At 45.7% G+C, this 16,576-nt stretch overlaps 1 protein-coding gene across 9 annotated transcripts in view; it reads right to left on the reverse strand.

The window, feature by feature from the left end:
• mgaa (MAX dimerization protein MGA a) overlaps positions 1–16,576 on the reverse strand; it is a 40,514-nt gene that overhangs the window by 12,314 nt on the left and 11,624 nt on the right. For 8 of the 9 annotated variants that reach the window (XM_044374515.1, XM_044374519.1, XM_044374520.1 and 5 more), the window contains exons 4-15: positions 13,921–14,029; positions 12,885–13,364; positions 11,400–11,510; positions 10,561–10,689; positions 10,135–10,260; positions 7,764–8,551; positions 7,054–7,330; positions 5,690–5,817; positions 5,363–5,449; positions 4,408–4,510; positions 680–1,113; positions 299–598 (exon numbers count right to left, since the gene is read on the reverse strand). In XM_044374515.1, the coding sequence (XP_044230450.1) occupies positions 299–598; positions 680–1,113; positions 4,408–4,510; positions 5,363–5,449; positions 5,690–5,817; positions 7,054–7,330; positions 7,764–8,551; positions 10,135–10,260; positions 10,561–10,689; positions 11,400–11,510; positions 12,885–13,364; positions 13,921–14,029 (3,072 nt within the window). The remainder of the gene's footprint in view (positions 1–298; positions 599–679; positions 1,114–4,407; positions 4,511–5,362; positions 5,450–5,689; positions 5,818–7,053; positions 7,331–7,763; positions 8,552–10,134; positions 10,261–10,560; positions 10,690–11,399; positions 11,511–12,884; positions 13,365–13,920; positions 14,030–16,576) is intronic. The other variant, XM_044374518.1, reaches the window with a different exon arrangement.

Raw genomic sequence — 16,576 nt, forward strand, 5'->3', positions numbered from 1 at the left:
AAGAGACAAAACATCACAAACTGGATCATAATTTTAGAGAAAAGCTGCAGAATCAAACTTTAGTCCTGGTGAGTTATTACAGGAAGTGAAGCTTCAGCTGAAAGAAGCTGAAACTGCAGTTAAAACAGAATCAATGAAATAAATGGCAGCAGATGGAGTTTCCTCAGTTGTCATGGAGACTGTGTGTGTGTGTGTGTGTGTGTGTGTGTGTGTGTGTGTGTGTGTGTGAGCTACCTCCACCTGCTGATGAAGACCATGAGATGCAGCTGAAAGGTGCAGAAACAGTTCAGATGTTTACCTGGATCAGGTTGTCTGTTCCTCCCGGCTGCTTCCTATTGGCTGACAGAAAGCCGGCGGGAGAGATTCCCGTCAGGAAAGGCAGCGCCATGCTGAGCATCTTCTTCTTCTCTGCTGCCATTTTCTCTCTCCCATCATGCACCTCTTCCTCCTCCAGCTCCTCCTCCTCCTCCTCCTCCTCCTCCTGCTGCTGCTCCTGGAGGTCGCCTTCTTCCACCTCCTGCTGCCAATCTTCCAGAAGCTCCTCCTCATCCATGACCTCCTGCTGCCAGTCCTCCAGAGGCTCCGCCCCCTCCTCCACCTGTGCAAAGTGAGGAGTCATCAGGTGAGTTCGTATTCTATTTGTTAGAGCAGTTAACAGGAAACACTGACACTCTAGTACCTGTTGTTGTGGTTTAGTTCCTGCTTCCTGCTGCTGTTGTTGTTGTTGTTGTTGTTGTTGTTGTTGTTGTTGATGTTTTTGCTGTTTTTGCTGTTTTTGCTGTTTGTGTTTTTGCTGTTTTTGTGCTGCTGCTGGTTTCTCCTGCTCCAGTCTGGGCTGGGAGATGTGGATCTTGTACTGGATGCAGTGGTCGTCGCCGCTGCCCTCCACAGTCTGACTGATGGGACTGACCAGGTAGTTCTGGAACCAGAAGGGTTTGTGCAGGCGGTCCTGAGCCATCGCCTCACACAGCTTCTTCAGCATGCGCTCGCGGTCGGCGTCGCATCTCCACCGACAATCCGCCACGATGGTCAGACGCTTCGACGGCTTCGGGGTCGGCGCCGCCGGAGGACTGTGAGGCGGGTCGGACGCCGCCGGCTGAACCGCTTCACTTCCTGGAGAAAAATATAAAAACATGAATCACTTTTCAGTCACAGACGAGAGTTTTTAACCCTGATCTACTGATCTATTGATCTATTGATCTACTGATCTACTGATCTATTGATCTATTGATCTACTGATCTACTGATCTACCGGCTTTTATTTCTGTTTTTATTCTTCTTTACAGAACTGGAACCAGTTTGATCTGTATATACACACAGAAATACACCCCCACAGACCCCCACAGACCCCCACAGACCCCCATAGACCCCCATAGACCTCCATAGAGCCCCATAGACTCCCACAGACCCCCATAGACCCCCATAGACCCCCATAGACCTCCATACAGCCCCATAGACTCCCACAGACCCCCACAGACCCCCATAGACCCCCACAGACCCCCATAGACCCCCATAGACCTCCACAGACCCCCATAGACTCCCACAGACCCCCACACACCCCCACAGACCCCCATAGACTCCCACAGACCCCCACAGACCTCCACAGACCCCCATAGACCTCCACAGACCTCCACAGACCCCCATAGACCCCCATAGACTCCCACAGACCCCCATACACCCCCACAGACCTCCACAGACCCCCATAGACCCCCACAGACCCCCATAGACCCCCACAAAACCCCACAGACCCCCATACACCCCCACAGACCCCCACAGACCCCCACAGACCTCCACAGACCTCCACAGACCTCCATAGACCCCCACAGACCCCACAGACCCCACAGACCCCCACAGACCTCCATAGACCCCCTCAGACCTCCATAGACCCCCATAGACCCCCACAGACCCCCACAGACCTCCATAGACCCCCTCAGACCTCCATAGACCCCCACAGACCCCCACAGACCTCCATAGACCCCCTCAGACCTCCATAGAGCCCCATAGACTCCCACAGACCCCCACAGACCCCCATAGACCCCCACAGACCCCCATAGACCCCCATAGACCTCCACAGACCCCCATAGACTCCCACAGACCCCCACACACCCCCACAGACCCCCATAGACTCCCACAGACCCCCACAGACCTCCACAGACCCCCATAGACCTCCACAGACCTCCACAGACCCCCATAGACCCCCATAGACTCCCACAGACCCCCATACACCCCCACAGACCTCCACAGACCCCCACAGACCCCCACAGACCTCCACAGACCTCCACAGACCTCCATAGACCCCTATAGACCCCATAGACCTCCACAGACCTCCATAGACCCCCTCAGACCTCCATAGACCCCCACAGACCCCCATAGACCCCCACAAAACCCCACAGACCCCCATACACCCCCACAGACCCCCACAGACCCCCACAGACCTCCACAGACCTCCACAGACCTCCATAGACCCCTATAGACCCCATAGACCTCCACAGACCTCCATAGACCCCTATAGACCCCATAGACCTCCATAGACCCCAATAGACCCCCACAGACCTCCATAGACCCCTATAGACCCCCATAGACCCCCATAGACCCCCACAGACCTCCATAGACCCCCACAGACCCCACAGACCCCACAGACCCCCACAGACCTCCATAGACCCCCTCAGACCTCCATAGACCCCCACAGACCCCACAGACCCCACAGACCCCCACAGACCTCCATAGACCCCCTCAGACCTCCATAGACCCCCATAGACCCCCACAGACCCCCACAGACCTCCATAGACCCCCTCAGACCTCCATAGACCCCCACAGACCCCCACAGACCTCCATAGACCCCCTCAGACCTCCATAGACCTCCATAGACCCCCACAGACCCCCACAGACCTCCATAGACCCCCACAGACCCCCACAGACCTCCATAGACCCCCACAGACCCCCACAGACCTCCATAGACCCCCACAGACCTCCACAGACCCCCACAGACCTCCATAGACCCCCACAGACCCCCACAGACCTCCATAGACCCCCACAGACCCCCACAGACCTCCATAGACCCCCTCAGACCTCCATAGACCTCCATAGACCCCCACAGACCCCCACAGACCTCCATAGACCCCCACAGACCCCCACAGACCCCCACAGACCCCCACAGACCTCCATAGACCCCCATAGACCCCCACAGACCCCCACAGACCTCCATGTTAAGATACCAGCTTAACAGCAGAATAAACATGTTTACAGTCTGGGACAATAAACGGTTTTAGTCTCTGTAGTTAATTTCATGACTCACCTGTTTAAATTGGATTAAAGTTCTGCTTAATTAAGGACGCGGCCGCTTTGAGTGACAGACGGCTGACGTCGCAGGAAAGTTGCTACCACGGCAACAACGTTGGTTAGGTAACAAAGACATGGCGTAACTCCAGATTCACAGAGTACAGACGTAGCGTCGCTGTTTCAGTGTGTTTCCAGTTCATTAAGTTAATTAAAACATTTTGGTCCTAAAAAAGTCTCGTTCAGTGTTCGGTTGAACTAAAAGATCCTCTAAAGACTCGATGTTCAGTTTTTACTTTGAGCACATTTTGTTTTATTGGTTTTAAGCCTGTTTTTCACCAGTGGAAAATGATCATTAGCATTATCACAGTTAACCATAGACTGTAAACGCACTGTGCTAACCCAGCTAGCTAGCAGCTAGCAGCTAGCAGCTAGCGTTGAGATCAGCTCCACCCAGAAATCCAAGATGTTGACATTCAAAATGTAAAGTTGAGGCTTCAGAACAGGAGTCCACAAACCAGCAGGTTACAGTCTGATATATAAACATACAGTAGATATTTATTCATACATGTTATAGGAAGGACACCAACAGCACTTTACATGCACTCAATGTGTAATTGTTGTTTTATACTCTTTTCATTTATAGCTCTATTGTTTTGTGCTATTTTAATTACTGATTGTTCCTGTTTACTGTATCAACTCTCTGATTCTTGTGTAATGAGACAATAAAAAACTTGAATCTTGAGATTGTTATTGTTATTATTATATTTAATCTGATGTTTACAGTACTATATACATATATATACATATATATATACATATATATATATATATATACATATATATATGTATGTATATATATATATATATATATATATATATATATATATATATATATATATATATATATATATATAGATATATAGGACACTTTGTCACTGATTTATGAATTCTGTTGTCGACAGTGAAGGTCTGAAGATTTGTGAGGGTTTTTCTATTTTGGGACTTTCTCAGCTGGGAATATTATCAATGACACACCAATCAAAATTAAATTCATTCATTCCAAAAACACAGCAGGGAGGACTTCTGACAGGAAGACGGACAGCAGAGATCCGGAGGCAGTAAACCTACCTGACGGAGGACCGGAGGCTTTGGTCTTGTCTCTCTTCTTCAAAGATTTCAGCCGAGCGTCTTTAGACTTTACGTCTTTAGACTTTACGTCTTTAGACTCCTCCTGGAAGAAAAATATCAGACTGTCAACAAATCATCACATTTATTCCAAAATATGCGACTTGCAGGTGAAGTGTTGCTCTGGAGTTCCACAGGGATCAATACTCGGACACATCTAGAACTGCAACTAATGATTATTTGAATTATTGGTTCATCTGTTGATTAGTTTCTCGATTAATCGATAATTGTAGAAGTAGTGTAAGAGCAGCATGTCTTAACAATCCAAAACTTCAGATTTTCAGTTCACTGTCAAATATCACGAAGCTAATCGTCACATTGAGAAGAACATTTTTGGCATTTTTGCTCAGTATCAAAATACTTGCCAATTAATTTTCTATTGATTGAGTAATTAATTAATTGTAGCTTTAATCACATCTTCAAAAAATACAACAAATTGAAAATCCCGTTGACTTTCACAACGACCTGAACATCTGATCTACGTTTAGATCAGGACGGTCATTTAAAAAAACATATAATATTATAAATTGTTTATTCAACGTTTCTGGTTTTAATGGCCTTTAATGAACAACGTTTCCCAGAAACCCACAGACCATCGCAGGTTAAATGTCACGTCTTGTGAAGTTTTTGGACAGCAGAGATTTCAGCTACAACGTTTAAGTTTAATTTATTTTAGACAAGAGTGTTACGATGATGTCACTACCAAAACCGCTGTGCTGGTAAACTTTCGGGAAATAAACTCCAGAAATATACTTTTCTCCAGAAAGTGTGAAATAATTCCTGCATTTACTGGGTTTGGATGGAAGCGTGTATCTGTGGTGTTCTGTGGTGTTCTGTATTCTAGGACCTGTTCACTACTGCAAAGCTGCCTCACAGATCTCTACATCAGGAGCTTTACCTTCTGCTTTTGTTTCTGGGTCTTCTTCTTTCCTTGGTAACCTCTGACCCGAGCACAGCTGCCGGCATCCACACCGCTGCTGCTCTCCTGCAGACAGACGAAGACCAACCTCAGAACAAACCCAGTGTTCAGACACAGTGATGGAGCTCAGTGCAGGAACCATTATAAATCTGTCCAGAGAGCAGGGACACTGTCTCTACAAATATCAGCTGCTGTTGACTTTATTTACTGTAACGTCCTCCTGGAGGTAAATGTGAAGATGTTTGTAGTTTGGGTGAACTGAGCCTTTAACATTATTAGTGTATAAAACAGACTGTGAGTCCTTACAGCTGAGCAGGACACGGAGGCGGGTTCAGGGATGTGGACCGGGTCTGGATCCGAATCTCGGTTGTCCCTCTTCCACAGAGTCCGGACCCTCTCGGCGGGCTGGGAGACGCTGTCCGCCTCCTTCAGAACTACGAGAGACACATTCTGCCGTCAGCCATTTTAAACGCTTCACTGTGAGAACGTAGATGTGGTTTCTGATCGATGTCAAAACAAACAACCGAGAGTTTCTGAGACCAGTTATTATTCTCTGAACCTGCAGGAACCACAGGAATCACAAGAAGGAACCTTCCCAGTTAGCTGAGAGCGCAGAGTTAGCTGTTAGCTTCAGAGATCAGCTCAGAGCAATGAGTTTATGCAGGCTAGGTTATGCTGACGAAACTTTTTCATTTTCATGCTAACATTACGTTTTGATGCCAATGTAACTTTATTTTTGATACTATTTACTTTATGTTTTATGCTAACGTAACTTTCAAAATCTTTTATGCAAACTTTACTTTTTGTTCAAGCTAATGTTAACGTTAACTTGATGTTACGTTAACTTGATGTTACGTTAACGTGATGTTACGTTAACTTGATGTTACTTTAACGTGTTGTTACGTCAACGTGATGTTACGTCAACGTGACGTTACGTCAACGTGACGTTACGTCAACGTGACGTTACGTTAACTTGATGTTGCGTTAACTTGATGTTACGTTAACTTGATGTTACGTTAACGTGATGTTACGTTAACTTGATGTTACGTTAACGTGAATTTTTAGTCTTTTTGTCGATGTAACATTTTGTTTTTCCTTCTAATGTAACTTTTTAAATTTTTATGCTAATGTTTTTTATTTTTTACGTCAACGTTACTTTTTTATTTTACATGTTTACATTGTTTTAGTTTTTTATGCTTAAATTACATTTTTATTTTCATGCTAACATGACTTTTTAAGTATTTGTCCTCGGTTTCATTCAGACGCGGAACGCTTCGAGCTCTGAGGTCGTTACGCTGACCGCACTTTTTATTCTCACGTTGCTTTTTTCATTTTTCATGTTAACGGTATTTTTTTTGTTTTTAATACAACATTACTGTTTTATTTTTTGTGCTAACCTTACTTTTTAAATGTTTTATGCTAATGTTGTTGTATGTTATCTTAGGTAGAGTTATTAACGCTGCTGGTTGGTGATTTGGGACACTTCCTGTAGAGCTGGTTAGAGTTTAGTTAACACGCAACATCGCAGCAGGTTATGAAACTGATGTTTTTGATTAATTTATTCTTTTAGTTTCGCTGGACAGACTCTTTTAATAATCTCTAAGATCTTTTTGAGAACTGAACTCAATGCTTGACTGAATCTGACCTGGAGGTTTCTTCCTGTTACTTACTGTAGGCCATCTTCATCCTCCTCCTCCTCTTCCTCTTCTTGTTGGAGCCGTGGTGGGAGGAGCCGGAGTCGGAGCCGTCCAGGTTCTTGAGCAGCACCACCTTCTGTTTGAGGCAGCTGCAGCCGAACATGCAGCGAGCGCGGCCGCAGTGTCCGATCCTGCAGCTGTGGGCCAGACTGGAGCAGACGCAGCCCAGCCGGCAGAACTCGTTCAGGCAGGGAGGGGCGCGTCTCCGGACCAGCTGGATGGGAGCGGTGGGGTTCTCACTGACGAAGCCCTGCAGAGGATCCAAAGAGGGAGGGGGGGGGGGGTTACAACACCTGACAGGTACTTTCATAATTAATCTGCTGATTATTTTCTTGAAAAATTCAGAAAAAGTTAATAGTTTAAATCCAGTTCCTCCGAGTCCAAGCGGACGTCTTCAAATGTCTTGTTTTGCCCGACTGATAGTCATAAATCCCAAAATATATTATATAAATATATAAATATATATATATTATAGAAACAAACACCAGTGACTGGTTTCGAACAACTTAAGTGAATAACGGTTATCAAAACCATTACAGTGAAGAGTGATGTCAAAGTGTGGACCGTACCATTACAGTGAACAGTGATGTCAGAGTGTGGACCGTACCATTACAGTGAAGAGTGATGTCAGAGTGTGGACCGTACCATTACAGTGAACAGTGATGTCAGAGTGTGGACCGTACCGATAAGGTGAAGAGTGATGTCAGAGCGATGGCGGCCCTCTCTCGGGTGATGCAGGTGCGGGGGCGGCCCTCCCACACCACGCCGTCCTCCAGGTCTCTCTGCTTCAGCAGCGCTCTGGTCATCACAGGTCTGCTGCCGCCAGGTGAGTCCTCCCCCAGCTCTGAGTCCGACTCCAGCGGGGCCATGTCCTCCGAGCACTGGGGGGGGCTGAGGGTCTGGGACCAGGTCTTGGGTTTAAGCTTCTTCCTCTTGGTGAGGGCGAGGGGCTGAGGGGGGGTGGGTGACGGGTCTGTGAAGTCGGGGGGGGTGTCGGCTGCTGGTGTTCTGACTTTCAGCAGGTTTTTCTTTGATTTGGGGACCTCGGTGACGGGGGCCGTGCGCTCTAAGGGGGGGCTGACTGCAGGACTGGACTCAGCTGGACCCTGACCGGGAGCCGCTGCGGGTTCTGGTCTGGGTTTGCTCTGTTTCGGAGCTTTCTGCTTCCTGTCTCCTCTGCGGGACATCTTGGGCTCTTTGGGGGTGAGTTTGGGTCTCTTGGAGGGGGGGATGAACCCAGAGATGAGGTCTGAGGTGGGGGAGCTGCAGGTCTGCTTCAGGACGCTGTCCAGGGTCCGGACGTAGCTGCTGCTCCTGGTGGGCAGCTTGTACACCAGCGGCTCCACCGGCGGCTGAGAGAAGCTGGCGGCGCGCTCGTCGATCAGCTTCCCTTCGTTCTCCAGATACTCGTCCAGCATGTCGCTGCAGAACGCCGACAGGTTCTTCTTGTTGAGCTCGGAGCCGGCGGCGGCTGCACGACAGGAAACAGGATTTATTTATAACAATCGCTGCAGCTGCACTGTGATTCCTGTGTTACCGGATTCATTTCACTCAGCTTTGTGTTTGTTCATATGTTTTATGTTATAAAGAGATTGATTGATGATCAACTGAATCGCTGGTTGGAGCCTTAAATGATTTACCAAGTGCATCAGATGCTTTCTGTTTTTTAAACATATTTTTGTACATTTTATAACTTTATTATTGGTTGACAGAAGAGTGACAACAGGACATGTGGAGCGAGAAATGTAACAAAGGCCGGACTTGAACTGGGAACCAGTTTAACCAGCGTTTATTACATTTAAACCTGCAGTAACTGATGTTTAGTCTCCTTCAGAAACAAGTAGTGAACATTAACTCTGACTCATCATCAGCTTTAAGCTGATATGTTGAACCTTCATGTGGAGTCGTGTTTCTACCAACTCCTGAGGGAAATATCTGCTCTGTAGCTGCTAAATGCTCCACTATGTTCACCAGCTAGCCTGCAGCTAACTGTGTGTGTTCACCAGCTAGCCTGCAGCTAACTGTGTGTGTTTGTTAGCCTGCAGCTAACTGTGTGTGTTTGTTAGCCTGCTGCTAACTGTGTGTGTTTGTTAGCCTGCAGCTAACTGTGTGTGTTTATTAGTGTACAGCTAACTGTGTGTGTTTGTTAGCGTACAGCTAACTGTGTGTGTTTGTTAGCCTGCAGCTAACTGTGTGTGTTTGTTAGCCTGTAGCTAACTGTGTGTGTTTGTTAGCCTGCAGCTAACTGTGTGTGTTTGTTAGCGTACAGCTAACTGTGTGTGTTTGTTAGCCTGCAGCTAACTGTGTGTGTTTGTTAGCCTGCAGCTAACTGTGTGTGTTTGTTAGTGTACAGCTAACTGTGTGTGTTTATTAGTGTACAGCTAACTGTGTGTGTTTGTTAGTGTACAGCTAACTGTGTGTGTTTATTAGTGTACAGCTAACTGTGTGTGTTTGTTAGTGTACAGCTAACTGTGTGTGTTTGTTAGCCTGCAGCTAACTGTGTGTGTTTGTTAGCCTGCAGCTAACTGTGTGTGTTTGTTAGCCTGCAGCTAACTGTGTGTGTTTATTAGTGTACAGCTAACTGTGTGTGTTTGTTAGCCTGCAGCTAACTGTGTGTGTTTGTTAGCCTGCAGCTAACTGTGTGTGTTTGTTAGCCTGCAGCTAACTGTGTGTGTTTGTTAGCCTGCAGTTAACTGTGTGTGTTTGTTAGCCTGCAGCTAACTGTGTGTGTTTGTTAGTGTACAGCTAACTGTGTGTGTTTGTTAGTGTACAGCTAACTGTGTGTGTTTGTTAGTGTACAGCTAACTGTGTGTGTTTGTTAGCCTTTTGTACAGCTAACTGTGCTATGAGACGCTGAGAGTGAACCAGAACAGTAAACAGATAAACAACGAGCTGAAAGTCACTATAAAGCTGCAGCGTCTCTGATAATTCTCTGTAGGTTCATCTGACACATCAGAAATATGTTATAGATGCTTTAATGAGTCATTATTAGTCGGGTTTGTTACCATTTAAGACTTCAAAGTGAATAAAACATTTATAAAATATAGAAATGACCTTCAGGTTTGGATGATGGAGGAGTTGAAGTGGAAGCCTCTAACGGAGTGAATTTCTCTCTCCAGCCTTTAATCTGAGTGACGTCTGTTGTTTTTCCTGTTCGGGACACAAACGCAGCAGAAACATCTGCAGAAGAAAACACAAAGTTACTGCGATGGATCAAACATGTGAAGAACACGTCATCCAGTTAAACACCTGTCCTTTAACGAGGATGGACAAAACTTTTAGATTGATAATTAAACAAACTCAACAAAATAATCAATAACATGATTCAGTTTATTCACAATATTCGGTTTATGTTTCTATTTATATTTAGATGTGATTTGATATATTTTGACTCATGTTGGTAGTATGTAGTATGTGTGTCTGTTGTTTATGTCGGGGAGTCTGGGGTCAGGGGTCAGGGGTCAGGCTGAGGTCACTGACTCTGTGCTGCAGGCAGCTGCTGGCTCAGCGGCTCCAGAGACACTCCAGGAGGAGGGATGGGCAGACGGACCCCCAGATACTGCAGGTCGATGGACAGAGTCGCATCCAGCAGGTTCATCTTCAGTCCCACTGAGGACAAACAAAGAGAAGCCAGCTTTTATTTTAAAGGACCAGTTCCCAGTGTTCCCAGTGTTCCCAGTGTGTTAAACCTGCAGTCAGGTGTCTGTAATCATTCCTCCTGTTCATACTGGATATTAAAAGTCTGTGTGAAGCTTCTATTCAGCTTCAGCAGTCTGAGTTAGTCATATCAAGTGGATATCTGACACATTTACAGTCTTTTTAGCATCAAATTCCCTCTTTGTGTTTCCTCGGACAGTGTTTCCCTGTTGAGCTGCAGGTGGAAGTATAGTAACAAAAAGAGGAACTTTGGCACTAAAAAGACTGTAACGTTGAAAGATATCTACTTGATTTGACTCATTTGGACGCTGAAGCTTCATATTAGCTTCAGATAAACTTTAAATACATTTTGTCCTCCATCACTTCCATTGTAAGGTCATTATGAAGGGATCTTCTAATGGTCAGTATGAACAGGAGGAATGATTACAGACAGAAACACACTGACTGTTGGTTCAAGACTGACAAACTGTGAACTGGTCCTTTAATGTCGCTGCTACAGATGAAGATCATTCTGTCAGAGTTACTGAACATAAACATAAACCAACTGGCTTGAAGGCCAAATACATAACTAAGCTGTAAATTTAACAATAAACAAGTAAATGACAAAAAAATAAAACAAATGAAGTAAAATCAGTCAAAGTGAATAGTGATTGAACTCTGACCTTCCTGCAGGACAGGATGGATGACCTGTCTGTGCTTCATCAGCTGCAGGTCTCTCAGGAGAATCTTCTCAAACGCAGCGATCGGATCCTCAAAACTCTCCGTTAGTTCAACTGAAGACAAACAAACGTTTACAGGCTGTAAATAAGACACATCCTCTCCCGCTGTAACCCCGCCCCCCAGTTATCACGTTGGTTCAGGTAGATCCACAGAATAAACACCTGCAGAGCCCTGCTATATCCACACCTGTCCAGCAGGTGGCAGCGTACAGGAAGCAGCGTCCTCGTCCCGCTCGTCTTTCTCACGAGTCACGACGGTAATTTAGTCCGAACAACGAAACAGGTGAGACGCCAGCAAAAAGAACAAAAACAGAAATATCTGTGTAAATATGTAAATACTTGAGATTATTTTCCCGTTCATGACAAGAAGCATCGCAGGAAACAACCGTGCATCTAGTTTTACTCCTGGGACACATTACACACGCTTCATCTAGAGATTCGAGGTCTCGCCTGTTTTCTACGTGTGTCGCGCGCGGTTCTCAGCAGAAATAGACAGGAAACACGAGAAAGACAGAAGCGCCGCAGCAGACACACTTCCTGTGTGGACGCTGCAAGCGTGCGACGCACACGCGCTGCTGAGGTTCACGCATCCAGCGTGTCCCAGGCGTTACTTTAGTGTTAGCCTGAAAGCTAACACTCAGAGCTACGAGCACCGACCGTCGGTTGGTTTTCATTTCATTAATAAACCTTCATGTACGTTCTGCACTGATCCTCTCTCTTTGTCTTTTCATCTTCATGATGCTCACAGGGATCCGTCCACCGGGGATCAGTCCACCGGGGATCAGTCCACCGGGGATCAGTCCACCGGGGATCCGTCCACCGGGGATCAGTCCACCGGGGATCCGTCCACCGGGGATCAGTCCACCGGGGATCAGTCCACCGGGGATCCGTCCACCGGGGATCAGTCCACCGGGGATCCGTCCACCGGGGATCCGTCCACCAGGGATCAGTCCACCGGGGATCAGTCCACCAGGGATCAGTCCACCAGGCCGTTTTCCTTTCAGTCAGGTATCTAACCAGCTGATCATCATCACCTTCCACTGATGAACTCGTTAGTTAACGAGATTCCAGCAGGGCAGCGAGTCGACTGGTGATCAGATCTCTGGAGCCGAGAGAGGAAACAGTAAAAATCTACCTTCATCAACTCCATGTTTGTTTGTTTACATGTTTATTGACTGAACAGGTCAACAAACAGAATGATCGATTGATTGATAGATAAATACCTGTAAAAACACTTCCCAGTACAGCTGTTACGACGGAGCGAGAGTCTGCGCAGTAGAGTCGGTCAGCGGGATGACGAAGAAGAGAAGAGATGAAGAGTACTATTGAAATACCCCCCCACCCCCACCCGGACCCCCGAGAACAAATCTCACTCCAAGCTGAAGTCAAAAGTTGTCGGCCATGAAGACGTTGAGATGACACACTTACCTCTCTTCATGTTTTTATCTCTTGCGTCGTCGCCGAGTCGCTGATGTCGACTCGGGTGCCGACGGTTGACGTTCAGACCGGCGAGTAGTTTGGCCTTGTTGTCCACGGTGAGTCTCCTCAGATTCACAAGTAGTTCAGGGTTGTTTCGCTTGAAGTTTGCGTTGAAAAAACGATGATGCGTCCCGGTGACGGCGTTGGTTGGAGCCGGATCGGCTTTCCTGAAGCCGTACAGGTTGAGCTGACGGACGAAGCTGGAGAAGTTGGTCGTTTTGAAGACGTCGGCGTTGTCCGAGGCGATGCCGTCAGGAGACAGGATCTGTTTCTCAAAGAGCTGCTGGTCAACGACGATGACCTCGCCGCAGCCGTCCCAGCAGATGGCGCTGTTGTCCGGGTTGTTGACCAAACGCCACAGTTTGGCGGGGAAGTTGTTGGGGTGGATGCAGTCAGGGAGTAAACTATCAGCAGCATCCAGGCTTTTGTCTGTAGTGTTGGAAACAGAGGCAGAGTTCACCTCATCTGAATATCACATCAACTGGCAACAGTTAACGCTAACGGCAGCTAGCGGCTAGCGGCTAATAACACCTTTATTACCAGTTTAAAAAGTTAAAGCCATTTCCTGACAATGTTGATTAGCCACACTGTTCGCCAAATACTTTTTGACAAATAACGTAATTTGGTGCTCAAAGTTCAAACGTTGAAGCTGCTAAAACAGAATGACGACGTCTGACTGTAGTAGAGCTGCAGTCACACGTCACACATGCGGTGACACAAGGTGTTGATTCATCAGGCCAGAGAGAGATCGAGTGGTTCCATTTACCACCAATAATGCTAATTTTATTATGAATAAAAATAAGTACTACTAAAACATGTAGGAGCTGTAAGAAGGTGGATTTTTCCTCTTTTGGTGCAGCTAGGCCGACAGAGTCCCCTGCTTTCAGTCTCTGTGCTAAGCTAGGCTAAACATGTCCTGAGACGAAACATCTCCTCATTCTACCACTGAACATACTGCTGTAATAATAATATCTGTGTTGTTTACCGTTGTCCGTTTCCTCAGCAGGTTGTTGTTGGACTTCAGCTGACGTCTGAGTTTGTGCGACCGGTCCGAGGCCTTCAGGAGAGTCCACAACGTGAAGTTTGAGGGCCTCCTGAAATATGAATTTTAATTTTGAACACACAAGTGAAACTAATTAAAATAAAATAAAAACCAATTCAACTTTCCCTCCATATTTACTCTCCTGGTCATGTGCACTGCCTCATGGATGGAGTTTACTATTAGAAGACCAAAGAAATTAGAAAGAAAATAGATTATCTAATCAACTTATCGATTAATCGCTGCAGCTCTAATTTGTGTGATTGATGGAGTTGAGGCTCTCCGCTGAGTGTGGCCAGAACAGGTACAAACATCTCTCTGTAGACGTGGGCAGACAACATGTTGTAAAACCAGTTAGTTTGGAGCATACGAAGGCCTTCGGGGTAAATTACAAAGATGCTGCACCTGTAAAACTGCCATTTTTCTTCGGTAATGCACATCTGGCACACACTCCTCTCCTGCAACACACTTCACATACTCCTGGAATTCTTTTTTAGTCACAAAGAAAATATTTTCAACTGTTTGGTGCAATGTCAACAGCACCACAACCGTTCTACCAGACATGCTTCAAAACACACCACCGCTGCTGCATCATCATCTGATTGGGACCATTTGATGCCTACTGGGCACGGAAGCAGGACCGCTCACCACAGTAAGCTTATGTTATACACAGTATGATATGCTGTCAGGAATATCTCCAACTGTAGCTTGTATTTTTAAATGATCTTTATAATTCTGGGACTGTTGCTTACAGAGCTTCTGATAATTTGTCCACTTTGACTACAACTGCAGCCGTTTACTCTCCAGTTTGTGTGTGATGGCACTGACTTGGGTAAATTTACATCACTTGAATATCTTCCTCTTGAGCTCAAAGCAGAATTATCATCATTACATTATATCGGCCACCAGGATATTCGTCACTATTCCTACAGGAAACCTCAGAGCAGATCTGGATATGATGATTAATCCTGAACGGAGACCTGAACATTCATATCAATAAGAAGAATGACTCCAAAGCTGTGGAACTTGTAAATCTACTGGACAGCTTTGAACTCACCCAACATGTAAGTGAAACCCCTCATCAGCATGATAACACTCTGGACTTAGACACTGATAATGATTGACTGCGGCTGTTGAAGCTACAGTGCATGGGTTTGAGACATACTGCTGTAAAATGGTTCACTTCTTACCTTACAGGAAGATCTAAAGTCTATGATGTTGCAGGGGTTATATGAGAACCAGGATATTACATGTGGGGTGCCACAAGGTTCTATTCTAGGGCCTCTTTTATTTCTTAAATGATATATATGATATGTGGTAAATGGCAGCGGCTGTGAAATGCAAGCTGTTGTTGTATGCTGATGATTCTACGTCTCTGTCTGGGAAAGACTCTTAGTAATGAATCAGAAAGTGTGAGAGAGCAGCTCATAGATAACAAGCTTTCAATACATTCAGGTAAAACTGAGTCAAGCCTGTTTGGAACTAAGAAGAAGCTTTCAAATGCAATACATCTGGCAAGAAAGGATTACTTTTCCCAGATTATTACAGAGAATATTACTCTCCACTATTGACCAGCTACTCAACACTAACGACATCCTGGAGGAATCTCAGTCGGCTTTAGAACAAACCACAGCACTGAAACTGCTCTCACTGAAATCATCAGATCTAACTCTGATGAGAATAAGGTTTCAGCTTTCATCCTCTTAGACTAAGCGCAGCGTTTGATACGATTGATATCCTAATCAATCATCTTGAAAAGTGGGTCGGTCTTTCTGACTGTGTGTTAAACTGGTTCAAAACAACCATCAAAGGGAGAAAGTTTTACGTCAGTCTTGAAGATCATGTGTCTGAGGAACATGACAACTGCTTTGGTCCATTATTATTCTCACTGTTCATGCTGGTGACATCATCAGAGAGCACGATGTATGGCCCTGTTTACACCTGGTATTAACATCCGTCACAAGTGGACAGCTCTAAATACAGGTGTAAACGCACCCAAGACACATTCAGGACGGACTGAGATCCGATCACTCAGACTACATTCGGAGGTGGTCTGGGCCGCATGTGACGACATTTATTTAGCAGTGTAAACACAATGCATCCTGGGCCACGCTGAAGGACCGCCTATTCGTCCTATTTTCCAGCAGACTAGGCATCAACTTGTTTGATAACAGGATAAACAAATGCATTATTTTGTTTTTCATGTGAATTAAAAACGTAATCCATCTCCCGTTTTTCCAGTTCCCCTAACTGGTTTTCCAGAAATTAAACCAAAACCAGAAAATGACTTGTTTTTCATTTGTCTGTCTGAAAGAATATTTCAGAAGCTAAACGTTGCTGGATAGTTTCCTGTCCTGTCAAGTTGATAACTACAGTTTTTAGTTTTGCTGCGCTGCTCGACATAATGAGCTCAGGATTTATGAGGAGGACGGCTGCTTTACTAAAAACAGTATGAAACTGGACTGTGTGTGTAACAGCTGACCTTTTCCATCTGTAGAAAAATACAGAATGTTAATTAACATTAAATCCTGACCGATCCTGTCAGCGTGTTGGAGATTTAAATAGTCAATGAACTTGCACTGCTGTGTGCTATGTGTCTATA

This window comes from Thunnus albacares, chromosome 15, assembly GCF_914725855.1.
Source record: "Thunnus albacares chromosome 15, fThuAlb1.1, whole genome shotgun sequence".
Lineage (NCBI taxonomy): Eukaryota > Metazoa > Chordata > Actinopteri > Scombriformes > Scombridae > Thunnus > Thunnus albacares.